This window comes from Lissotriton vulgaris, chromosome 9, assembly GCF_964263255.1.
Source record: "Lissotriton vulgaris chromosome 9, aLisVul1.2, whole genome shotgun sequence".
NCBI classification, from domain to species: domain Eukaryota; kingdom Metazoa; phylum Chordata; class Amphibia; order Caudata; family Salamandridae; genus Lissotriton; species Lissotriton vulgaris.
The window spans coordinates 631070417-631097737 of NC_141697.1; the positions used below are offsets into that span (position 1 = coordinate 631070417).

Consider the following 27321-nt stretch of genomic DNA (forward strand, 5'->3'; position numbering starts at 1 on the left):
AAGGCAGAGGGATGTCGAGGGGGGTGCGTGACAAGCTGGGCCAACAGCAAGCGAGGATACGTGGGGATCCGCCACCCGCAGCGCCAATCCCGGGCACCCGCAGTGGCTGCTCGGAGGAGCTCGGAGCACACCAGAGGCCCAGCGCCTACCTCGTAGCAAACTAGATCGGGCGGTACGGACAGACCTCCAACCCCGCCCGCAAAGCCACAGCAGCAGCCGCACTCACCCAGGGGCAGCCAACAGTGCACAGCGATGCCCGGCGCCCAGAGGCAGTCCCACATGGAGTAGGACCGACCTCCAACCAGAGGTTGGAGGCCCGGCGTCACAGGAGCAATGGCGCAGCTTCGCCTCCAAGCACGTCCAGACAACTACAGCGCGATGGTTCGGCGCCGTATTGAAGGGGGAATCGGGATGCAGCTGAGAAGCACAGCAAAGGTAGGGATGTCGACAGGATTATTGCGGATTGTGATGCTTGGCCGGCAGAGCCCACTCAGTTTGCTGCCATCTTGCAGCCGGCCAAGCCACGCCCCCGGATTGTTACACAGTTCACTTAAAAAAGCCCTCTCACGCCAGCGACTCTCTGGGGGCAGGGAAAACTAGTGTTTTTGTGTCCTGGTGGACGCTTAGCTTTTCCAGATAGGCCAGTGAATATGAGACCTCGTGCTTTAGTAGGATGCGTTTGGCAGGAAGAAATTCTCTCCGTGTGGCTTGGACGGCCAGGGTATAGTCTGGGGAAAAAGGAGAGAGCGTTACCCTGGTGGGTGATGGTGCCCTTGTCACGCGCAGCCCGAAGGATGGCGTCCCGGTCCCAGTCATTCAAGATCTTGGCTATGATGGGACGTGGGGTCAGGCCGGGGCTGGGCCGGGGACCAAGAGAACGATGGGCTCGCTCCACGATGAAAACCGAGGATAAGACGTCACCGAATAGTTCCTTGATCAGCTGTTCCACGAAGTCCTCCATCCTGGAAATGTTTATGGACTCCGGAAGGCCCATAATGCAGGAACGGACCTTCAAGTCCTCATTCTTATCCCGGAAAATGGCGAGGATCTTGTCCATCTGCAGCAGTTTCTACTGGTCCTGGGTGGCCGCATCTTCAACGTCCGAGACCCTGGTTTCAACGTGTAGTATCCGGTTGTTGGCCTTCACTGTGTCCAAGCGGGCTGAGAGTTGGTCCAGCTGGGCAGCAATACTCATCACCGTGGACTTGACGTCCAGCATGATGACCTTAAGTTCATCCTCATGGGTCAGTGGGGCCTCCACGTTGACAGCAGAGTTGACACCCTCGTAACCCGCAACATCCTGGGGAGAAGGCTTTTGGAGCTCGAAGGCGATCTTGGGCTGTTTTCGATGGTTTTTCCCCATGGTGGAAGGCCCCCGTAAGTCAAGGAGTGGCCCGAGGAGTTAAGAGGAGCCAGAGGCCCTACAGCCCCTGACAGCCGGCAGCAGAAGGGAGCAGGCAAGGAGGCGAAGGGGCATCAGCAGGTCCAGGGCCCAATCTTGGAGGTACAGCTCCTGAGCATGGTGCAGAATTAGGAGCAAGGGCAGGTAGGGCACATAGAGCAGCATGCAGCACCCATGCAGCCCTGAAAGCTGATCGTCGCATGGGGGGGGGGGGGGGGGGCGAAGTGCACCAAACTGAAGCAGTGTCGAGCAGTGATGCGCGGGGGCCTGACGCTCGCAGCCCGAACCCAGGCAACCGCGGCGGCCGCGCGAAACGGCTAGGAGGTAGCCAAACAACCAGCCCCCTCCCCGCAGCACACCAGGACGGGCGGAACGGCCAACGAGCCCCCACCCGCCAAGCCAAAGAGGCCACCACACTCACCCGCGGACCCTAAGAGACGTCGGGCAATGCCCAGCCGATCACAGCCGCCACAGGTGGAAGAGGACCGATCTCGTGGTCTAGAGGCCGCAAGGGGCCAGTAGGCAGAGCAATGAAGCGGCCCCTCCATGACAGCTCTGGGCGACAGCAGTCAGGAGGTGGGCTGGGGGCCAGAAGGGCCGAAGCCGGACCAAGGCCCGAACCCGGCAGCGCAGCTCACAGGCGGATGAGGAGGCAGGCGGGGAACAGGCTCCAGCGGGCAGCGCCCGCGCACCCTGAAAGGCAGAGGGATGTCGAGGGGGGTGCGCGACAAGCTGGGTCAACAGCGAGCGAGGAGACGTGGTGATCCGCCACCCGCAGCGCCAATTCCGGGCACCCGCAGCGGCTGCGAGGAGCAGCTTGGAGCACACCAGAGGCCCAGCGCCTACCTCGCAGCAAACTAGGTCGGGCGGGACGGACAGACCCCCAACCCCGCAGCAAAGCCGCAGCAGCAGCCGCACTCACCCGGGGGCTGCCAACAGTGCACAGCGATGCCCGGTGCCCAGAGGCAGTCCCACATGGAGTAGGCCCGACCTCCGAACCAGAGGTCGGAGGCCCTGCGTCACAGGAGCAATGGCGCAGCTTCGCCTCCAAGCACGTCCAGTCAACTACAGCGCGATGGTTCGGCGCCGTACTGAAGGGGGAATCGGGATGCAGCTGAGAAGCACAGCAAAGGTAGGGATGTCGACAGGATTATTGCGGATTGTGATGCTTGGCCGGCAGAGCCCACTCAGTGTGCGGCCATCTTGCAGCCGGCCAAGCCACGCCCCCGGATTGTTATATAGTTCACTTAAAAAAGCCCTCTCACTTTGTACTCAGAGAAAGAAAAGTCACCATCAATCCCCATTTTAAAAGAATAAGCTGCAATTTCTCAAAAAGCATAGCCTAAATTTTAACCTATGTGTTTGAACGCCCAGAAAATGTGAGGAGATAAATACAAAATGTAAAGGCATATTTATGTATTGCAATTTCACTGCCCACCAGAAACTGTCTGGGAAACACTGCCCTAGTGTTGAGTACCACGCGCTTAAAACCTGACCTTCCGCAGGAGCAGACTACTTTTCCAAAATTCCCCACTCTCCACTGAGTACGAACTAAGTTCACCACCAGCAGAGAGGGGGAAAAGGGGATGGGATAAAAGAGAGACTCCTCTGCTTGCACCTCGGCAGCTTAACTTGTGATTCTTCTTTCTTATCTAGCGAGGCATCTGTAATGCAAAACACAACAGTTATCTAATTCTCAGTACTAGACGACTAGCTCACTGCTGTTTTTCCCCCCCATCTGACCAAGTCCTGTCTCCTACCTTTTTCTGTGCAGAGATTAGCTTCTCTCTTGAACCAAAAATAAATGTAGGAAACAACTATACTGGTCCTTGACTGCTGACACTCTGTAATAGGCGACTGAAGAAATAGGTGGTAGGCAATATATATATAAATATATTGTTACTTACTAAGGAGGAGGAGAACTATGCTCCAAAAGAAAACATAAGAGCTGTAGCTTCTGGTGACAATTAAACTTGTAACTTGAATTGCTCTGTGACCTCGAGCAAACGATTCCAAGTCCATAAAGGTCGAGTCTATTTAGTTAAAAAAAGTGAGCACCTAAATTGTCTTTGTGCACTGAAACACCTGACTAGTACAAACTGTCTCTGTCTCCTGAGGATTCTCTGAAGGGGTGGTCCCAAAATACTCAAACTCAAAATACTAAAGTGCACTCTGGTCTGCCCAAAACAAACATAAGGCTGGAAAACCAAAGAGTGCACAATATCCCCACAAGGACTTACTTGAAAGGTTGAAGCTGCGTCATATTGGGGAAAATATCAGCTCACCAGGTGGCGCTGACACCTCAGGAAAACCCAGACTATGCCAGAAACTGCTGAATAAACATAGACTCAGAGTTATGACGAATTCCGGAAGGAGACACAACTTCTAGCCTCCCCAAAGCGAATTCCTGAAGATAAATTGAAGCACAGACCCAGACTAATGTCCGAATGCCTCAAAAGTTCTGTTGAAGTGCGCAGCGGTCAATAAGCGCGAGCGCTAATACCTGCCTGCAAAACTACCTGCCAAACACTAGTACGCTAACCAGCAAGAGAGAAAACAGGGAAACCAGGAAGGCGGCCATTAATACCTCCCCTTAAGGCAACTACAGAGACAAGCATTTACAATGCAATAGGTCTCGCAATAACATTGTTTGAGCTGTTGGCATTGAAAATGTTATTGTTTTTTTTCCCTTAGTGAAGCATTAATCAAGTAATGGTGTTGTAAATGACAATGTCTTTCTATTATTTGTACTCTTTTTGGTGCCTCACAACATTCCGCACTACAAGCTCCAGAATGCAAAGTTAAAACACAAAGCTGGTCAGATACTTCGCCCTGGCATAGGAACTTAAGCTGCCTGGTAAACTTGTTACAAATATCTAAAACTCCTCCCGATCAGTTGTGAGCAGAGACTCAAGAGATGCGGTTTTCCTTTGCATTATGGGACAGGTGGTCCTTGAAGAGATGTAAAGAAGTGTCAGTGCAGCGCTTGTTGTCTCTACTCACACCTAACCTGTGATGCCCAATGTTAGACAGTCTCTTTCACAAACATTCACTATCCACAGTGCCATGAGGCTATTCAGTTCAAATGGGCACTGTTTAACAATTCATACTGAGGACAAAGCAAAGACACATAATGTTTGTTGTGTGCTTTGTGCTGCTTCACATTTCGTTTAAGGCGCACGTAGAGAATTCCCCCCCCCTGCCCTGTGTGCGTGGACCTTCATGGGCCTATCGATATGAACAGGCCCAGGCCTAGTCCCTCTGCTCACGTGGTTCCTTGCATCCAATGACAATTAACACAGCCTGTAGACACCTGCTGCATAAGGGGAGAATTGTTCAAATCCCGGTATGCAGCATCTATGCAGCAGTTTGGCCATCCATCTGGCATGCAGGCACTGTTAATGAAACAGGACCTTGCGGAGGAAATCTGTGCTCACATATCATTGAGGCACGATATGCTCTTTGCACAAGTGTGCGTGAACTCGTTCACCTGGAACCATATGGTTGCCATAAGGCTTATAAGGCCACAAGCTCTTCATTTGTTCAGCCTTTGAGTGCTGTGGCATGAGGCCTCCAGAAAACTTGTAGGATCCGCTATTGGACTTATGTGGCAGGAATGAACCAAAATTAAGCAGCATGGTTGACTAAATTATGTGGCAAAGGCAAGAAAAGGAAAATTATGCAGCATAATAGGCAACATTATTAGCTGTTAGACTCTGGAAAAAGAGAAAGGAAAGGACAGTAATATAAAACAAGGCAGATGTGCTTTGCCAATGGTAGTTTCCATTTTTTTTAACCTGAGTGTCATTGGTGAACACAGTAAAATAGTGCAGTTAATAACATACCAGCGTGACCTTTGTTCTATTGAGAAATGCAGTTCTCTGAATTTACTTCTGTGGCTTGTTTGGGTGCACCACCGGAATGTGCCCTGGGCTAGTGCAGGGCAGCCCTTGTGGTTAAAGCACCGAGGGCTGAGAGGTTCTCTGTGTCCGGGGGTGGCGGCAGCATCAGGGGGTGCTGGGGGTCTGTGGTGAGGCGTGAAGGTCGGAAGCAGACACTGCAGCACTGAACCATGTGTCACAGCTGTGTGCACACATAGATGATATTACTCACTCTGACTTATAAGCGCCTCAAACAAATACCAAGCCAACCTCTCGAAGCCGTCTTCTGGCGAGCAATGAAAGGATTCGGGGACACATGCCAACATTTGGGCTCAGATAAGAGAAAGATTGAGAACAAACACAGCGTGCATTGAATTTACAGATAAACTTGCATTGAAGTAGAAGAAATGTTAAGTAGGAGGAAGACAAAGAAATGCTCCGTTCACAGAAATCTGGATCAGTGGCACACACATCAATGCAGGCCGCACCACTTTCAGAGAGGTCGAGCTATCACCACATGGCTACGAGGCCATAAACTTGCGTTTTATGGCCAAGCAATGGGAAAGGAGGCAGGGAGCAGGACGTGGTGGGTCATGCGGGGACATGGGGAGGGGGTTGGGGTGCTGTCAAAAGCATTGGTTAGTTCAAAACAGCAACTACAGAAAGGGTGGGGGGTTGCAACCAGTGCACCTGCAGCTGTCTTTACTATGTGTCCCTGTGTAATGGAAGTGGTGCTCATGCAAAGCACGTCAGGCCCTTTGGGACAATTTTTTTTTGCAGATTAATATAGTGCAAACTCGATCCGAACATATTGGAGCGCTTTATATGAGCACCAGTTATGTTACACAAGGACACATTTATTAGTTGTTAAGTACGGGGATCTATCGACTCTCTGTGCTCCGGCTGCAGAGTGAGTCCTTGCGCTGTGTGACGTTCGGCGCACAACACCAGCCACTAAAGTCCCCGCCCTCCCTCCTTGTCACCCCCGGTACATATCACCAGGAGCCCGTGATGCAGCCAGACGGGCAGGAACACCAGCCCTGGTTTGAACCCTCCATGTTAAGAACGGCCCAGCGGCTCTAGTGCACCCAACCACCATCTGCTCCATCAGGTAGTAAAAAGTTCTGATATGTCATGAGCTTGACCTGTTCTTGACTGAGACTGCAATTGCCAGAATGCACTGGGGTAGCCAGTGTGACAATTGGCATGAGGGGGATATAGAAGAGATCAACAACAGATCTTGACACGTGCTAACAGCGTCTTTTCTGGCGGCCTATGATGCCACCATCAGTGGTGTGACGTCCTTAGTGGTGCAGGTAATTTAATGAAGCAGAAAGTGGTGCTGTAATGTCTGTGGGGCGAGGGAGAGGAATCGTGAATGCAATATTTATGCATTTTTATATAGCGCGAAAATTACCCAAAGGTATTAGACTGCTTTAAAAAAAGAACAGGTTTTATTATAAGACATACAGTTTTACAAGATGCAACATGACGGGATAGAGGTTAGTGTCAATTGTTACAAAGGGACGGACTCACAATTGGTAGTGAATATACATGGTATGGGGGTGTAGGAGCAAAATAAGAAGGAGTTGGGCAGGGGTGGTGCTTGTGGCGTTCCAGGTAAGGCCTTTGACGACCACCACGTCCCCTTCCTTAATGTCCGGTTCCTTGGCGTGACGATACGCGCTTGCCTTGATGTTTATGGTCTGTCTTCGGGCTTGTGTAGCCTCGGCGTTTCTCTCTTCTGGCACCCATGTGCTAGCAGTTGGGATGCTGTCCCTGGGAGCCCGCTTGAACAACACGTGGGAGGGGGCGCACTTGGTTGTTGAGTGAGGCGTCTGGCGGTATGCCCCTAGGAATTGGTCAAGGGCTGCCTCCAGGTCTTCGCCATTGTCCACCGCTATCCGGAGGGCCCTGTTTATTGTCCGCATCAGTCTCTCCACTTCCCCATTTGCCTGGGGCCACAATGGGGTGATCTTTCTGTGTTTGATCCGGAGGGCCTCCAGGTACGACTGAAATTCTCTCCCTTGAAAGGAGCCCCATCGTGGCGAACACGCGGTTTAGCACTTTCTTGACTTGTGGGAATGCGGTAGATGCTATGACTTCCACAATTGGGAATTTTGAGAACGAGTCTACTAACACCAGCATGTGTCTTCCGTCCGGGAAGCTGCCGAAGTCTATGCTGAGTTGTGTCCAGGGTGTCTGAGGTGCTTCCTCTGTGATTACGGGCGCCGGGACGGGTTCTCCACCAGTGATCGTGCAGGCGTGGCAGGACCGTATCATGGCGTCCACTTGGCTATCCATCGCCTGAAACCACACCTTGCTCCTTAGTCGTGCCTTTGTCTTGGCCATGCCTTGGTGCCCCACATGTGCTAGACTCAGAGCTCTTTGTTGGAGGCTTTCCGGCATGACGATGAGGTGCCCTCGCAGGATGACTCCTTCATCTCCCACACTTAGTTCGCTGCGTATCTGCCACAGTTGCTGTCTGGCGTGGCTCACTTCCGGCCGGAGGCTAGATGCGCCATCGAGAAAATGGGCCCAACGATTCTCCTCGAGGGCACGACGGACTTTCGTCAGAGTCTCGTCTTCTGCAGTGGCGTCTCCGATTTCTTTGAGCGACATGTTCTCCGGACACGCGGCCTGCGTGATCATGTGGACAATCTCTTCCACCTCCTCTCCTTCCTCTGTGGGCGGTCGCTGAGTGATGACATCCGGGTGCCGGGACAGGTAATCGCCTGGTTGTGGGCCCCTGGTCGGAGCACGATTTTGATGCGGTAGCCCTGCAGCTGGACTGCCCACCGTTCAATGCGTGGGGGAGCTAGCCGTGATGTCCCCGCAAAGAGGGGCAGAAGAGGCTTGTGATCTGTGACCACCGTGAATTCTTGCCCGCAGAGGTAGAGATGGAAATGCTGGCACGCCCACTTGATGGCCAGGGCTTCTCTTTCTATTTGGGCGTACCTGGTCTCTGTGTCCGTCAGCGCCTTGCTGGCGTAGGCCACTGGTTTCCACTCCTCGGGCCCGTATTCTTGTAGAAGAACGGCTCCCAGTCCCACAGGGCTGGCATCAACGATTAGCTCGGTCCGCCGTCGTGCCTGGAAGTAGGCCATTGTGGTGTTATCCAGGAGACTGGCCTTAATGGTTTGGAACGCTTTGTTCGCGGCGTTGGTCCAGTCCCATTTCTGATCGGCTCGGGTGAGGGTCCTGAGGGGTTCCGCAAGGGCGGCCAGGTTAGGTATGAACCGGCCACAGTATGTGGCCATGCCCAAGAAACTGCGTACTTCAGTTGGGTTTCGGGGGGTGCTGGCTGCCTTGATCGCTTCCGCTTTCTTGGGGTCAACTTTCAGGCCCTCTCTCGTGAAGGTGTACCCGAAAAAGTCCACCGACTCTTGGTTGAAAGCGCACTTGGCTCGGTGTAGAGTCAGGCCGCTGTCCGCGAGTCTTTGCAAGGTTGCCCTCAAGTTGACGTGATGCTCTTCCAGGGTTGAGGAGTACACTAGAATATCATCGCTGAGGTTAATCACTCCCCTTAGTCCCGATAGCACCTCACGAATGGCGTTTTGGAAGACCTCCGCCGCGGAGGAGACACCGAAGCTGAGCCGGGTGTAGCGACGCAGCCCTACGTGCGTCGAAAAGGTGGTGATGTATCTGCTGGCTGGCTCCAACTCGAGCTGGTGATAACCCGAATTGAGATCCAGCTTCGAAAACCACTTCGCCCCGTTGAGGTCCGCTATTATATCGTCCATGGTGGGGGTGATATGCCTTTCGCGCTTGACGGCTGTGTTGGGGAGCCTCATGTCCACGCATAGACGAATGGCCCCTGGCTGCTTCGGTTTGGGTGCAACGACCAACGGGGAGACCCAGGGTGTCGGGCCCGACACTTTCTCGATCACTCCTAGGTCTTCAAGCTTCCGAAGCTCCTCCTCGACCTGCGGCCTGAGGTTGAAAGCCACCCGCCGATGTCGGAGTGCTACCGGTTTGATTGATGTGTCTATGTGTAGTTTGAATCTGCGCCCCTTTAGTTTGCCTAGGCCCTTGAACAGTTCTGGAAAATCCTTTAGCATGAAATCCGCGTGTGCTTGGTGCACTTGATTGGCAAAGAACACCAGGCCAAGGTCTTCTGCCGTGTGGCAGCTCAGGAGGGTGCCCTTCTTTCCCTCCGTGATGTGAAACTTGGTTTCCGTTGAGTATTCTCCGTTGACTACAGTGGTCTGGATTACTCCTCAAAGGGGTAGCGGTTCAGTTCCCCCGTAGGTATAGATCTTCGCTACGGATGGTGTTAGTGCAGGCTTCGGGGACATTCTCTCATATTAATCCGAGTCCATGACATTTACGGACGCTTCCCTGTCTATCAAGGCGTTGACATTCGTCCCATCCACTGTTATGGAACACATGGGCGGCGGCCTCCTTCTCGTGGACGCTCGGCTTACATAGGAGACGACGTACACCTCGTCGTCCTCATCCTCCTCGTACCTGGGTCGTCGGTCTTGTGCTTGAGTGTCCGGAGGAGGTCGTTCCTGGTCGAGTGATAGTTGTCGGATGCGCTGCGTTACTGCCCTGGCACGTGGGCCTGCTGATCTGAACTTTCCTCCCCGGCAGACGGCGGCAAAATGATTCAGACGCCCACACTTGAGGCACGTCTTGCCTTTGGCGCCACATGTGGCAGCGGCAGGGTGGTCTTCACCGCAGTACCCGCATTAGTTTCCTCTTGGCGGGCCATTCTGCTGCTTCGCTGGCGGGAACCTCCTTTGAATTGCATCTACCCGTTCTTCTTTGATGGTCGGGGTTCTTGAAGCTGGTGGGGCAATAACCGGGGTGCGCAGCGCCGCCTCCATTTCCTCTGCCCTGGCATCGGACAGTTCATGCGATCTGGCCAGGATGAGTATCTCGTCGAGTGATATTCCTGGTTGCCGTAGGATCAGCTTTCTCAGCAGCTTCGACTTGCATCCTACTATGATCTGATCCCTGATCTCCTCTCAGGGGTTGGCGAATGGGCACGTGCTCGCAAGCCGACGGAGTCGAGCATAGTACATGTCGACGGACTCGGAGTCAGTTTGCCAGACGCGTTTGAACTTGAATTTTTCAAAGTCATTGTTGAGCTGGGGATCGAAATGTGCGTTTAGAGCCGCGACGGCGGCATCGTAGTCGTGCTCGGGCCCAGTGTTGGGGAGCGACTCAAACAGATCAAAGATTTCTTGACCCCCATACAAAATGAGGAGCGACCTCTTCACTGTCCCATCCGTTTCTCTGGTGCCCTTGAAGTATAGATTGAGTCGTCCGACCCACGCCCTCCATCGGAGCGCTGCTGTCGCTGGGTCCGCAGTTTCGCTGAAGGGCGGGATGGGCGCTGCGCCGGCATGCAAGTGGGCAGGAAGCGCTGGTAAGGGGGGGTCCCGCTGGGGCCTGACCTCCCGCCTGGGCTTGGGCCTGTGGGAGTGCCGCAGGCACGGCTGGCGGTGGCTGGACCGCTGGTGGTGGGGGGGGCTGGACAGCCCCGTCTTGGGCCGCCCCCGTCGCGTTCTGGCTCATGGTGTGGCTTCAAACACGTGGTTCTGGAGCTTTCCGGAGTCGTGGCAGTGTGCACGGCAGGGCCGAGGTGCTTGGGTGCGCCACGGGTTGGGGCGCCGTGAGGCCTGGCACAGGCAGAGCAGATGCGGTGCAGGCGGGGCGCCTGGGAATCCTGGCGTTGGCAGGTCCCTGATTGAATTTGCCAAGGCTTGTTTTTTTCCTTTTCTTTGCTGCGCGTAGGCGCGCGCTGGAGGCCTGACAGTTGATCCCAATTTGCCTTTGCCGGTGGTTGATGGAGTCGCCGTGCGGCGCAGACAGGTGCAGAGCGTGTGGGGCCAGGCGCGGTGCCTATCGTGCACACGCGGTAGGGACGCCGCTCGCGCGCCTTTTCCAAGAGGGGAGGCGGGTCCGCTGTAGGCCGTGGCCACGTGGTGCTGCCTCAGGGCTCAGAAGCTCGTCAGCGGCGGGCAGGCGCACTTCCTCCGCGCCGGCCGGCGAATCGAGGCAATGCGGGAAGCGCGCAGGCGGGGCAGACAGTTCACTCACCCGCAGGATCCTTCCGCTGCACGCCGACCCCACGAGCCCCGCCAGCTGAAGGTGCACCTTCATGGGAGACGCGTGGGCGGGCCTCGGGTCAGAGGGGGACCGGCACAGAGTAGCGGGTGGGCACCGCAACAGGACACAGTCAACGCGGTGTCGCAGGAGGCAACAGGCACGCGTGGATGACGACCGGCCTCGTCGCCAATGTGGCGTTCCAGGTAAGGCCTCGCACGTGGCAACACAATCATATAAGAACGGACACAGACTCGTAATAGCAGTTAGCCGGAAAGACCCCGAGCGGTCTTCCGCATGTTTATTTATACCCCGGCGCGAGCACGCCCCGGGCTTGTGCGTGCGTGCGTGGGGGAAAAGATACATTGTGTGAGAGAGCCCGGGTGGCTCTCTACAGTGCTGTAGAGCTCACCCAAATATATCTGTCCGAATCAGCAATCAGGGGGCCTTAGTGTTTACTGCATTCACTAACAGTGCTTCAATGTTCAATGCCTCGTCACTGGTATGAAGCGCTATACAAACACAATTATAGTACAGCACACCCCACAGCCAGACTTCCACGCTCACCTGATGAGTCCTTGCACGGAGGGGGGGACAGTACCAGTGCCCGCGCTCGGTCTGCTTAGGCTGGATGAGCAGGAACCCGCAGGAAGAGCACAGCAGCTCAGAGTTGGGGGGCCAGGTGCAGGGGCTGCAGGGGGGACACTAATGCTACCATCCCAGGCCCTGGTCACACACCTGCTCCTCGCTCCTTCTAATCAGTGGGGACGATCACACCAAAGGAGACAAACGGGCCTACCACCAGGATATCGCTGTTTGACGATGTTCCTGTTCAATGTAAATGCGTCGATAGGTGACAATCTCAAATGTACTCACTTGTTTGTTTCCAAAAAATAATCTGTGAAGAAACTGGCAGACGAATAGAATATGTACAAATACGCGTGTACCTTTTCAGTGGGAAACTGTTTGTGACTGGCGACTGTAGTGAAGTGGTGGTGAGCCCCCACCATGCCTTAAATACAGCGTGAAGCATTTCGTAAGCGGGGAAGTTTAAAACAGGTCACCGCGCCACGTGTGTACATGCGAGCCTTTGTTTACAGAACAACGAAAGTGCCCAGGCAGGGGAAAGCAGTAGAGAGAAAAGAAAGTAAAGTAGGAATGGGAACAAGGTGGGGGGGGTGAGGGGGGGGGGGAGGAATAAGAAAGTAAACCAGGAAGGAAGGAAATAGTAGTGGAGAGGGGAAAGGAGCAGCAGATGGAAAGGGTCTAAGAGCGAGAGGGCTGTGCCTAGCACACTCACATGCAAGATACTCGATACCTGGGGCGGGCATGAGTTGGTTGCTAGTACTGCAGCCTGTCGTGAGCGTGCACATCAGCGTGGACTGCGGCTCGCGCCCAGCGGCTGATGCGGCCCGGGAGCGGCCCGCCAAATCCCAAAGCAACCAGGGACTAATAGGCACATGATGAGATTTGTGGGTAGCGCTCAATAAACGAAAAGGTCAATGGCGCATGCGTGGTACCAGATCGGTCTACGCGAGTCCTTAGAAGAGGCTACTCGGGAAGAAACAAGCTTCCGGCAGAGCTGAACACTATCGCTGAACACTGTGCTCATGCTGAGGTTTATCACTAAGTGTTCGGTTGTGGTCTTTCATATCACTGAATACAAAATCACAAACATCATAATAATTTGAAGTCACTAAAAAGCAAACACTAAAACCTGAATCATTTAAAATGTGTCCAAGTATTTAACTGGGCGAAAGGATGTTACTGCAATCTACAAAGTTTAATAAAAGAAAGGAAGAGGACTGTGCTGCAGCTTATCAAGGAGCCCATTGCCCTGAACATAATTAAACAAGGAGCAGTCGTGACGCACAGCAGAAGTCAGGAGTGGCGGCTGAGTCCGCTGACGCGGTAAGTGGGGCGGCGGCGGCGGTATGTGTGTGTGTGTGCGCGTGTGTGTATGCCTGCATGTGTGTGTGTTTGCCTGCATGTGTGCCTGCGCATGTGTTTGCTTGCTTGTTTGTATGTGTGTGTGCATGCGTGAATGTGGCTGTGTGTGCGCGCGCGAGAGGCTGACTTGCGGTGAAAGTGGGACAGGGGATGTGCACGGCGCCGGCCTGGGCGTGCGCGCCCACGAGGTGAAATCGGCGAGGGAAAGCGTGTGCACTTCCCCTGTCCCACATTCAAGTAAGCACAAGAGGTATACTAAAGTACACTGGAGGTGCTTCGCTACGCTCGACCTAAAAAACCCTTCCTAACTGGAGAATCAGCGCAGCCGACTCCAAGGGTAATTCAATATCTTTTTCCTAGTGCCACCTCCTAACTGACCTGGACTACGGGGTCTTGACATTTCAATCCTGACACCTAGTGAATTCACCAGCTGATGAATGCTCAGCAGTTGTCTCATCTGAGGGTTTACCTGCCCAACTACATGTATGTTCTGCTTCACCTCTGTCTTCGGACGGTTTCTTATTTATTATTGGATTGATGTCTTTTGGGCTGGTCCAAAGACCATAACAAAAATAAATATTAGCAAAGGGTTCATGTGGAGACCCTGGGCCTTCTTTAGACCCTGATGAGCAGTCCTCCATTTTGCCTGGAGTCTGAGGTCATGACCTCCACCAGCTGGTGGAGAAACCTCCGCCATGTTTAGAGATCGTCATGAGGCTGATGGGTATCTCTGTGCTGTGAAGATATCTGCTGCCATTGCAACTCCCTCCACAGTGTTGAAGGCCTGCAAATGGGTGGGGTGTATAAAGTGTATGCCTGAGTTTTTTTGTTTTGTTCAGAGAAAGAAACTCCCAAAGTGGGAGTATATTTTATATATATTTATATATTTTACTTTTGAAAAGCACCATCAAATTCTTCACATACCAAGAGGGCCACCATGAGAGAGCAAAATTCTTCCATTCTAGATATTCGGGCTCATTTGAAGGAAAAATGAAGAAGAATGTTTTTCAAACTGGTAATAAGGTTATTTCTGTCCTAATAACCCTTTTGCGTTTCATTTCCAGGAGAAGGGTAACCCCTCAACTGCGTTTTACGACTTGGCCTTGGTAATGACCGTGCAGAACCTGCTGTTTGGCGGGACAGAAACTGTCAGCACCACCCTGAGATATGGATTCTTGATTTTGATGAAATACCCAAAAATTGCAGGTAAAACTGAAGAACGTTCAGCTAACAGTGATTAAATGCTTCCATTTCCAACAAGCAAGATTTTCTTTTGGTTATGTTTGTTTAGCAAACGTCTTTGTAGTTTTATAAAAACATATTTGCTGCATAACACCATACAAAAAGAGATAAAGCCAGCTGGCGCCTCTTTACCACAAATAGTAAAATTCCCATAAACTTAAATCTTTCAAAGGCGAACTGAGATGCACAATGATTAATGGAATGTCAGGCAAAGTAAGATGCCTTTGCTGACTTTTATGTTGTACATTGTTAATTGACTGTTAACTTGTCATTTGCTTTTATTGCCACATATTTTATTTTGTTTTTTGTAACTTAGTATTCGGTGTTGCCAGCGCTTTCAAGCAAGGTTTGGTCTTTGTATTTGCTGCCTTTTAGTAAATTAAAATAAATACAAACGATGCAACAATTAGAGTAGCACAAAGCCCTGGTTAGAAAATAAATGTCTCAGTGAAAAAGAGAGAAAAGTCATTGAATACTTAATGACGTCTTCTGCCGTGCGCACGAGGATACTGAAAAAAGTGCACACAGTAGTCTGAATTTTAAATTAACTTGGGGCCATATTATCAAGAAAGGGCGATTCTTTATCGCCGCTTTTATCGGCAGGAAACTGACGATAAAGCGGCGATAATGGGTTTGATAATATGCCCGTGTAAATTCGCATAGAAGCCCAGGTTCTGGTGTTAACTTGGGCTTGTATGGGAATTTACAAGGGCATATTATCAAGCCCATTATCGCCGCTTTATCTGCAGTTTCCTGCCGATAAAAGCGGCAATGATGTATCGCCCTTTCTTGATAATATGGCCCCAGATTCTTATTTTTTACTTTTAAATCTCTTTATTTTATTTTGGAGTATATGGTTACAAATAATGCTGTACACCATCGATAAAGTGACAAACTTATGTTCCATTTACTGCCAGAATGGTTTAGGCTATAACGTTCACAATAGTCTCATCCTGTCTAATTGTATTTGGTATATTTAGTGAAACTATGTTACTGGAGGAGAAGGCGTTATTTTTCTGAATCTCTCACAAGGAGATGATAGAGCGAGCACTGAAACTTTTCAGACACTCAACCCCAAGATCTGGGTTGAATCCATCATTATTCTTTAGCTCACTTCACCACCCCAGTTCAGACCACTAGCTTTATGCAAATCAGTCTTGACCCTGTGCCTCATAGGAACAGTCCAGCCCTAACTGCAAAGCCAGGTCTTCCCTGGACCGGAAACAAGCATCCTGGGACTGGTTTCGGGGTGACACCCCTCATCAGCCAGGCTAGCTTGAATCCAATGGCAAAGTGAGAAAGGGACCCACGTCTGGGCATACCTTGACAAATTAGGGCAAACAAAACAAACACAAGGAGATGATGGATGTAGTGCTGAAACATTTCAGACACTTAGACCCAGTCACAGATCTGGGTAGAATCCATCATCATTCTTTATCTCGCTTCGCCACCCCAGTTCAGATCCAGCCATATGCAAATTTGACTTGACCCTGTGCCTCATGGGAACAGTCCAGCCTGTACTGCTAAGCCAGGTCTTCCCTGGACCAGAAACAAGCATCCTGGGTCTGGTTTCATGGTAACAGCCCTGCTAGCTTGAATCTAGTGGCAAAGTGAGCAAGGGTCCCATATCTGGACATACCCTGCCAACTTACAGCAAACAAAGCAAACACAAAGAGACGATGGACGGAGTGCTAAAACTTTTCAGACACTCGCTCCCAGTCACAGATCTGGGTTGAATCCATCATGGTTCTTTAGCTCACTTTGCCACCCCAGTTCAGACTCAGCCATATTCAAATCAGACTTTATCCTGTGCCTCATGGGAACAGTCCAGCCAGAACTGGCAAGCCAGGTCTTCCCTGGACCAGGTTCAAGTCTGTTTTGCATATGGTTTTGGTGGTGTTTTAGCCTTGCCCAAGTGTAGGTACAGACAAAAAGATGCATGGTTGGAGTTTCTACTTTACGCTATCTCACATGTGGGAGCAGGAGCCTCGTGCATCTGACAGAAAGGTGTAGTGCCTTTCTGTGGGATGTGATAATCTCCCTATGTCTATCATGCTATTGTCTTGTATAATAATTTTGAGGGTTGTACTACTGAATAACGACACCAACAATATCAAGATAGAACAATATTGAGGACAAAACACTAGGTTTTCTAGCCGTATCTTAATAAAGTGTTTGGATTCTGCACCCAAGAGGGCAGTCATATAATAGTTCTTTGGATTATTCACATTACCCTGTTTATAAACTGGGTAAAGAAAGGACTTTCTTCATGAATGTGGAAATACTTGTCTTTCCAAACATATTAAAAACAAGATTGCCTGCGAGTGTGTCCAACATTTTCAATGAGATTTACATGTATTTATTGGGATCCCATTTGGTCAAATGGTCAAATGGGCAAGTCAGCTTTAAACTATTAGAGAACAATGTCTCAAAAATCTTTATCGTACATTTATTGGTCATAATTATATTACATGGTGTGACTTTGGAGGACTACTATAGGGAGCACACAACGGATATTAATTGCTCTTCTTAAATAAGGGTTTTCTTGTGCTTATCTAGTTTCCTTCCTTGATTTGTAACTAAGTCTTTGCAATTCAAACTGTACACTCTTTTCTATTATGTATCCGTATTTAGATTTGTCATTATGTTTTTCACCTTGCTACGAAAGGGGCTATGGTACCTCACTGCATTCTTCGACCTATGAAAAACTGGAAAAATAAATAAAACAAATAAAGGTGCACAAGGTGCGGCACCGCAGTTCATATTCAGTAAATGTCATAGCATCTTAGGGCTATTTTATACATAGGGCGAACTATCCCTGGTTATGGTGCAGTACAACTTTTACTAAGCGCAAAGGGTGCAATCCAGGACAGTGCATTCTGTTACAGTTAATGTGCTGATCTCAGGACAGCCAGAAATTCACCCTTGACCCGGAGGTAGATAATCAGTGAAAAATGTTCCCGCTGTTTGAAGCATTCTCTCTGTCACCATGCGGACTGCACCAGGCCTGTTTATGAATCTGGTGGATTGAGTGATGGCAGCATCTGCCTGCCAGTGAATTTTTTTGTGGGGGGCTGTGGAATCTCCTCCTCCCTTGCAGAGGTTGCCCTCAACAGGATAGCTAACTCTTTGTGGAGCACAATTAGTACACCTCCTGATTGTCTCTTTGCCTCTGCACCCATGTCCATAATACCAAGCAGGCACTGAGGAAGTGTTTTCGTCATTAGCATGGTGCGAGAAATCAGGACCTGTTTGCAGTGCCCCACCACTTTTTGCCCCCATTTTGAACACTAGATGCAGGTTTTCTGCCTCTGACTGTTCCCTGGGCTCTGCTGACCAGACCCAGGTCCTGTACTCTGTGTAAAAAGTACATTGCAATTAGGTATAATTACAATTGGGTTGTATGTGATTTCACAGAAAAACGATTTCAGGGAATACAATTTACTGAGAAACTATTTCATCTAAACTGTTTCATGAACATTTTCAGAATGAAAGGCAATTGCCTTTCCGTAGCAACTAATTCATAGAAAGTCTGTTTAGTTGAAACTGGCTTTTGAATGTTTATTTAATACTTGTAAATGCAATGGTTGCAGAACTTAATTTCAGAAACATTTTTGTCAGAGATATTTATTTCAGTGCGTTGCTTCAGGAGACATTATTTCATATTTACTGTGTCTACATTGTCAGACAATTACTTTGGATGCTTTAACCCCTTGCCCGCGGCCGGAATTCCGCTCCTGTGCTGAACATTCCGATCGCGGGCGTGGTCATGACGGCTCCCGGCCGTCATCAGCACAGGAGCACTGTGACGCATGACGGACGGGAGCCGTCATCAGCACGCAAGGGGTTAAGTCTCTGAGCCATCACCACGCGTAAACAACATCCATCACCGACCCCTCACAACCCTTAAACTCTATTAATACCTGCCTCCTAAAGCCCCTCACCAAACCTAAACAACACTCCTCCTTGAAACCTAAAAGCCCTTTCTACTTCCAAAATCCACCATTCATGAACCCTAAAATCACTCCATACTCTAAACCCACCAATTCCTGAACCCTAGAACACCTTTCTATGTCCAAACCCCACCCAACCCATACCCCTTTAAACACCTCAGCACACCCAAACTCTGCCCTTCCTTGAACTCTAAAAACACCACACCACCCTTTAAAACCAGTCATCCATGACCCAAAAGTACTCATGACCCAAAACTACTCATCCCTTAACCCTAAAAAACCCTTTCGACATCTAAACTCTGCCCATCTCTGAATCCCTAAACCCCTCACTGGCCTACACTCCACCCCTTCCTGAACCCTAGAAACATTTCACCACCCCATCCACTACCCGTAACTGACCTTAAAAGCGTTCGCCAGCCCTAAACTCCACCCATCCATGATCCCTAAAACCTCTAGACACCCATACCTCCCACCCGTCCATGAAACCTAAAAAAAAATCCCACACCTAAACACCACTCATCTGTGAACCCTAAAAAGATACCACAACCCTACACTCCACCTATATCTGATCCCTAAAAATCCCATTCTATGTCCTAGCATCAATTATTCCTGACCTCTAGGAACCCCCTCATCACCCTAAACATGATCCATCCATGAGCCCAAAAATCGCACAATAGCCCTAGGCTCCACTCAAATTTAATGTAATTTTGGATTTTCTTTAAAATTATCTTCCCTTTAAAATGCAAAATGTTTCCTTTAAGTTTTGATTTTTTTTGTATTTCCCTAAAATTGTATTTCCTTAAATTTGTTTTTCCGTAAATTGTTTACCCCCACATTGGTTTCTATGTTTTCGTTTTTCAATGAATTCACCTTCTTGAAGCTGTTTTAAACAAGAAGTACAATCCGAAGATTTTATTTTACCAAATTCATTCTAATGTTGTTTGAGTAGGTGGTTGAACATCGTTAATGACCTTCTTGTAGTGAGCCTAAAAAAGCAAAAGTGTTTTAGCTAAGCATTTTTATGAGTATTTAATATTATTCTAATTTTGCATTTGTTGATCTCAGTTGAGTTCTGGACCAAATAAAGTTTTACTGTAAAGTTTTACTGTTTACCTACTAACACAATTGGCAATGACAGATCCCTGTAAGTCCTTAGTATATAGTTAGGAAGGGGAATTCACACTACCTATAAGACCCTTGTATATAACAGGGCAGGGAGGTTTGGAGGTCTAATACATTTCCTGCACTAAAAGGTGCAAATAGGTCATACATACAAATGCAATATATAAAAACAATAAATACTGTAAAATCTCTCTGAGGTTAGAAGAATAACATATTTAGGATAACTATTAGACTACATTGGTTAGCACTCAGGAGCTATGTGTGAAATTATCAAGCAGTAATAAAAGGAACAGGCAAAAAAAAAACTGCATACTGATACTGACAACAAACATGTTATTTGGCTTATAGATTTCCTAGTTTTTAGCCCGCCGTCCTTTCGTAGAAAGGGACCGCCCGCCATTGGTGCGGGGGTCCCGTGGGTGACATTAGGATGCGCCTGACACACTGGCGGGCGCAACCTGCATTCTTGACATTACGGCGGGCGGTACTCTCAGCACCGCCCGCCGCAATGCCAAAAAGGCATGTTGTGCAGTTCCATGCACAACGTGGCATGCACTGCGCTGCGCCTGCTATGTTGTGCATGGAACTGCAGGGGGGTACCACAGGTACCCCCCATATGCACCCCCCACCTGCACGAACACCCAGGGGGCACACAACGGGCCCCCAAAGACAAAACTGCATGCCTTTCCATGGCGGAGTCTCCGTCATGGAAAGGCATTCCACCGCCATGATGCTAATATGGATGGGTGGATTGCCGACCGGTGGAAAACTGGCGGATGGTGTTCCCGTCCCCTGGGGTCACCCCACCATCATAATGTGGCAAGGGGAAAAGTCATGTGGGCGGTGGATTTAGGCGGGCGGATCGCCACCGCCATACGGACTATCATAATGACCCCCTTAGTGTTCAGCAGCGTGGATAGGTACTTGTGCTCAAATTGCACCATACAGTAAATTGGTCATGATGGCATTGCTCAGGTGTTGAGTAACCGCTGTGGGTAGGCTAAGGTGTCACTCAAGCAAAATCTTGAATAAGGAAGGTGAGCATCAAGAAGTCCCCATCCTGGAGTTTATCCAATGGGCTTTTAAGGATTTGGCTAGGTGCATTGTGGGAACTGTAGTCCTAAATTTCCAAGGACTATCTCAGAGAGTCTAAACCCCTGGTCCTGTATGTATCCTGTATGTTGGACACCCTTAAAGAGGTTATGTCCACAAAAAGACCCCTCTCCTTTGAACAGGATGAACTGTCTGTTGCCCATAGCGATATACCTGTCAACAAGGGGAAAAGAGTTAAGAAGTCCAAGAACACGGAGCCTAATTCCCTGAGCACTATGGGAGGTCCTAGCACCTCAAATGATTTGGGAGGTCTTAGCACCTCAAACCTTGTGGGAGGTCCTCGCACCTCGAATACATCGGGTGTCCACGGCAGCACAACTTATCATGGTGTCCTTGGTGGCACAACTCATATGGGTGTCCTTAGCGGCACAAACTATCGAAGTGCTCACAACAATATTGACATTGATACAGATGAGGATAGATCCCCTAGCCTTTGTGATGAATTTATCCTCGACCCAGATGACGAGGACTTTGATTTTAATAGTCAACCTACGGAGGAAGAAACCCCATCCTCCTCTAAGAGTATTATCCTTAACCCCTTGGGTGAGGAGATGTTCTCACCCCTTAACATCTCTGTTAGATTTGGGGGTCTTTAGTTGGCACAGGTAGGTACTTGTGACAAATAGGGACCCTTGCCTCTAGTTAGAGTAAGGGGGTACACTTGTAAAATAACCCCTGCGCACCTCCTTGGTAGCTTGGCACGAGCAGACAGGCATATCTCAGAGGCAGTGTGTAAAGCATTTGTGAACACATACAGTAATCCAGTGACAACACTACGGATGGACACCACACAGTTGTATATTAAACATACGTATTCTTTATACAGATTTAACACAAGACCACAAATGACAAAAAATCCACAATACTATACTTCAAATGGCAGGTGTTAGAACTGGCTATTTCTGGTAGGCTAAGGCTGACGCCAAAGCCAGGCAGAAACCACCCTTCTAGTCAGGGTAAGGAAGTCACACGCCAAGATAACCCCTGCTCACCCCCTTGGTAGCTTGGCACGAGCAGTAAGGCTAAACTCGGAGGCAATGTGCAAAGCATTTGCGCCAGCACACAACAGCAACAGCATACTAGGCACACCACAAAAGGAACTCCACACAAGGTTATTATAAAATAACTTTTGTATTGTAAAAACACATCAGATAGTATCATACAAAATACATGGTGCCAACTGTCACAGGCAATATTCACATGGGATTATTTACAAGACAGGGACACATGGGCCACTGTCATAATCAACACTTTTAGAAATAAAAATACTTGTCAGAAATTAGAAGACATGGATATAAAATCACTGTAGCACAAAGTAAGTTATAAATCACATCCAGTAACTACTGGGAACAGGTACCAGGACCTCACTAGGACCGTCTGTACTAAAAAGAACAACCACCTAAGTATCACACAGCATTTAGGGGTCTAGGAAAGAACACATTACCCTTGATGCATAAATATACATTCAGAGGAGTAGTAAAGAGAAACACATGATGCATAAACCTACACATTCAGCGGTGTTAAGAACAAAGCACATGATGCAATAAAAATACATTCAGAGGTGCAGCGCAAGAAGACACATGATGCCTAAAACATTCAGAGGCGCAGCGCAGGAAAGAAAGACACATGATGCATAAAAATACATTCAGAGGTGTAAGACAAGGGAAACACATGATGCATAAACCTACACATTCAGCGGTGTTCAGGGCAGAGCACATGATGCAATAAAATACATTCAGGGGTGCAGCGCAAGAAGACACATGATGCCTAAAACTAAACATGGGCGAATTTTGCGAATCTCGCGTTCGCGAATTTTGCGGATTTGCGAACTCGCAATTCGCAAAATCCGCGAATTCTTGCGAATTTGCGGATTTTCTTTTTTGTGTGTTCGCGCGGGCTTCTGCCAGTTCGCGAAGGTTTTGTACAATTTTGCAAACGCGAACTTACCTGTCGGTTCGCAAGTTTCGCGAACTTGTTGTTTCTACATGTCCAGCCTGTTTGGGACACTCTTCTTCATCACTGCCACTCTCTTTCACCACTGCCACTCTCTGACTACTCATGCCACCCTCTGGCCCACCCATGCCACCCTCTGTTTCATCACAGCACCCTCTGGTTGTCCAGTCAGTGTACATTATTGTGGCAAAGCAAGCACACCTTCCCTGCCTCAAGTGACCTGAATTAATTTGGGGCTGATTAATGTGTCACAGAATATTTTTTTAGCTGGCACCTGCTTCCTTAGTGCTTCCTGATTAGTGATCTTTTGCACTTGCTAAGTGCTTTCATTGTTGCAAAATTAGTTACAACACCTGCCCTGCCCCAACTGACAATAATGAATTAGGGGCTGATTAATGGATTTGAACTTCCAGCCTGGCTCCTGCTTGTCTCCCTTAGCTGTAATTCAGGACCTTTGTGGCATATGTGTAACTATTCTGAGGTTCAGAGCAGGGTCACATAATAGTTGCAACTGGCAACTGAACTCTGGAGGGGCCCCTCAGGAAGCACTACAGGAAATGGCTACTAATGATGAGCCTGAACTTTTGAACCTGGTAAGTAGTTTCAGTTTTGCTAAGATCGTATTTCTGCAATTTTGCGCTTATTCGCGGGGCGCGAAGTTGTACTGGGAAGCCGCGAACTCACGCGAACAGTGCGAGCAAGCCATAAAATCCGCTGCTCGCGGATTTGGCGGGAGATTCGCGAATCTCGCGGATTGCGAATTTACCGAAAATCTGCAAAATCCGCGAGCGAAACGGATTTTCCGCCCATGCTTACCTAAAACATTCAGAGGTGCAGCGCAGGGAAAAGGAAGACACATGATGCATAAACCTACACATTCAGAGGTGCCAGAACCATACAATAGCGCAAAAATCACATGATGTCTAAAACCATTCAGAGGTGCAGGAATAACACATGATGCAAGAAAACACATTCAGAGGTGCAATAACCATACAATTGCGCAAAACTTACATAAGCCACCACCTGTGGCAGTCCCTAGGCCAACTGGCCTTGTTGGGGCTAAGACCCTCTGAGTCTCAATGTCAGGGTGCGCTGCCATGCAGCGCCAGTCTCAAGAAACGAAAGCCTAAACATAGCAGCTGGCACTAAGTGCTGCGCAGCTGTGAAGGCCTGGCACCACTGTGCCCTCTCTGTCCCACACAGGGACTCTCTCCTGAAATTGCGCCTAAACGGTGCAGCTGCCCACTAATTGCTGGGCAGCTGTGAATCCAAACTGCGACAGGGGCTGTCACTAGCCCCTACAACCAAAGCTGCGCCAAAATGTAGGAGCCCCACAGGCTCTGGGCAACACTACGCAGACGTTGGAGCCACACAGGCTCTTGACACAGCTGTGGGGCGTTGGAGCCATCTGGCTCTATAAATACACATGCCCCTAACGTTGGAGCTCTCAGGCTCTGGCCACCAAAATGTGGCTTGGGCTCTCACTGGCCCTCTGTAAACAAATGCCCCTAACGTGGGAGTCATCTGGGGCCCTAGAAATAGACTTGCCCCCTCGGGGCACAGAAAACGAATATGGCCCGTCGTTCGAGCCACGGGACTCTGGAAATGCCCAGCATAGCGTGGGGGCGGCCCACTACCATCCGGGGCCGCCCTACATGATCCTCGCTACTGTGCACATCGTTTGAGTGGCCCGCTCAGCTCATGGGGCCGCTCAGACTCAGTTACTGCCTTCACCAAGGCCTGGGCTTCTCTGGGCCCGGGGGTACCACACCCGGTGCCCTGATCAGGCACCATCCACATTCCCCACGCTTTTGCTGCCGTAGCGCTGTTGTTGGCGCTACACTCGGATTTCTTGTTGCCTGCTGGACCTGTGGCAACTACTCGCCGCACCCGCTCCGCGGGTGCCGCTTCGCCCTGTTGGCTGGGGGCTGCTTTGGAGACCTTCGTGACAGCTTGAGGCTGGTGGTGGGAGCGAGGCGTAGCGGGGCTGCGAGCGTGTGCAGGGACTCCATTGTCCAGGAGTCCCTGCGTGACCTGCAAGACCTTCCGGTCCGCTCTCCCCGTGGCCCGCCCACCGCCCACAGGAGGGTACTTTACCTCCTCTTCCTGCTCTGCTCCTTGGGACGCTTTTGCTGCCGTAGCGCTGTTGTTGGCGCTACACTCGGATTTCTTGTTGCCTGCTGGACCTGTGGCAACTACTCGCCGCACCCGCTCCGCGGGTGCCGCTTCGCCCTGTTGGCTGGGGGCTGCTTTGGAGACCTTCGTGACAGCTTGAGGCTGGTGGTGGGAGCGAGGCGTAGCGGGGCTGCGAGCGTGTGCAGGGACTCCATTGTCCAGGTGTCCCTGCGTGACCTGCAAGACCTTCCGGTCCTCTCTCCCCGTGGCCCGCCCACCGCCCACAGGAGGGTACTTTACCTCCTCTTCCTGCTCTGCTCCTTGGGACGCTTTTGCTGCCGTAGCGCTGTTGTTGGCGCTACACTCGGATTTCTTGTTGCCTGCTGGACCTGTGGCAACTACTCGCCGCACCCGCTCCGCGGGTGCCGCTTCGCCCTGTTGGCTGGGGGCTGCTTTGGAGACCTTCGTGACAGCTTGAGGCTGGTGGTGGGAGCGAGGCGTAGCGGGGCTGCGAGCGTGTGCAGGGACTCCATTGTCCAGGAGTCCCTGCGTGACCTGCAAGACCTTCCGGTCCGCTCTCCCCGTGGCCCGCCCACCGCCCACAGGAGGGTACTTTACCTCCTCTTCCTGCTCTGCTCCTTGGGACGCTTTTGCTGCCGTAGCGCTGTTGTTGGCGCTACACTCGGATTTCTTGTTGCCTGCTGGACCTGTGGCAACTACTCGCCCTGTTGGCTGGGGGCTGCTTTGGAGACCTTCGTGACAGCTTGAGGCTGGTGGTGGGAGCGAGGCGTAGCGGGGCTGCGAGCGTGTGCAGGGACTCCATTGTCCAGGAGTCCCTGCGTGACCTGCAAGACCTTCCGGTCCGCTCTCCCCGTGGCCCGCCCACCGCCTACAAACGGCCTATATATCCTACTCTGAGGCTTCCGCGACGCGGGACGCGCGCGGGTCCAAGCGCGGGGCGAAGACCGGGCAAAGAGCGGGCCGTTTGAGGCCGTTCGAGGTCTGAGCGGTCTGGTCTGGGCCCCCTATCTTGCACTTTCGCCTCGCACTTTGTGTTTGCCCATTTTCCTGCCCGGGCTGTTAGACTCAGTTAGTCCATATCAGTCCATATGTGTACCCGCGTCACACGCAATAGGGCGGCCAAGGGGGGGCTGGCACCTAACGGGCCCATGGACGATTTTATCACGCGGACAACCAAGGCTATAGACCATGAAATTGACAAACTGCAAACCAGAGTGTCCCTTGACCTGGAAGCGGCCAGGAAGTTGTCACTCGATTTTGCCTCACGTAAGAAATCCTCTCTTGGTCATATAGCTACAGCTATTTCCCCTAATCACATCGGTAAGCGGGAGGGTGTTATAGCGGTGGTTGATGTCCACGATATGCCTGCTCTGCCCACTGCCTCCCTCCCACTCCCATCTTTAGGTCTACCTGCTTTGCCCGACGGCCCGCTTACTGTTGAGGACAGTCCTCTTGCTTCCCTTACTTCTTCCCAACAATCACTTGATATATCCCTGGCCTCTACCTCATATGGCGGTCTCGATAACATCCCGGGGAATCCCAATAAGAGAAAACGTTCCCCCAGCCCAACTTCCCCTCGGAAGAAATTGCCAATGCAGGGTGCTAATTTGCCCATCAGTGAAAATACAATAGCCGCTACCAGTCCGGCCATGCCTCTCCTCTCCCCACTGGCTCCTGGGGGTGAAAACTTTGTGGGGCAAGGCACTTTAGATTCTGGAGGCACCTCACAACCTGAAAGATCAGATACGGGCTGGACAAACCAGGACGGGAGGGAGCGGGAATTTATAGGAGTGGTCTGGGAGTCCCTAAAAAATCTTTTATCTCCCCTGGACTTAAGGCTTTCCCGTATAGAGAACAATCTCCTCGAAATGGAGAAAAGTATCATCGCCTTGGCCACTCTTGGCCTAAGAGGCCTTGAACGCCAGGGGGTGATTGATAGTAACCCGCGCACAGAGGTTCCTACCCCACCCCATATAGCTATCCCTGGTTTGCCCCCTAATCCCACTTTGCCCTGTCCTACCCACCCTATTCCCAAACCCCGCACTAGGAATCTCATTACTGCTAACCCGCCCCCTCAGGCCAGGGCTAATACCTCAAATGCTCCAGCTACACAAACTCACACTGGCTCTATATCAGCTGCATCGAGAGCCCGGAACCCAATTAGCTCTAGCACCGGCCCTGCCCAGGCACCTCGTACCAATACTACAACAGCGACACCGAGAGCCCAGAATCCAGCCAATAATAGCTCACGTCCCGCCAAGGCCCCCCGGAATAAACCCCCAACTCATTCTGCTAGGGGCCCCCACACCAGGAGCAACTTTCGAGGAGGTTATATTGACCTTCCTCCCGAAGCAAATGATTATATGGTGGTTTTGACGGGTGTCCCGGAGCTGGAGAATGGCCAATATGAAGACCAGCACTCGCTACGTAACAAAGTCATGCACTGGCTCAACACTTATAGGCCTATTCCCAATGGAAGGAGGAGTAGAGTCTTAACGACTCGAAGAGTTCC

The 27321-nt window shown here is 50.6% G+C and overlaps 1 protein-coding gene across 4 annotated transcripts in view; it reads left to right on the forward strand.

The window, feature by feature from the left end:
- Window positions 1-27321, forward strand: part of LOC147691995 (cytochrome P450 2F3-like) — a 556138-nt gene that overhangs the window by 485219 nt on the left and 43598 nt on the right. For all 4 annotated transcript variants that reach the window (XM_086938287.1, XM_086938286.1, XM_086938290.1 and 1 more), the window contains one exon: window positions 14355-14496. In XM_086938287.1, coding sequence (XP_086794413.1) covers window positions 14355-14496 — 142 coding nt within the window. The remainder of the gene's footprint in view (window positions 1-14354; window positions 14497-27321) is intronic.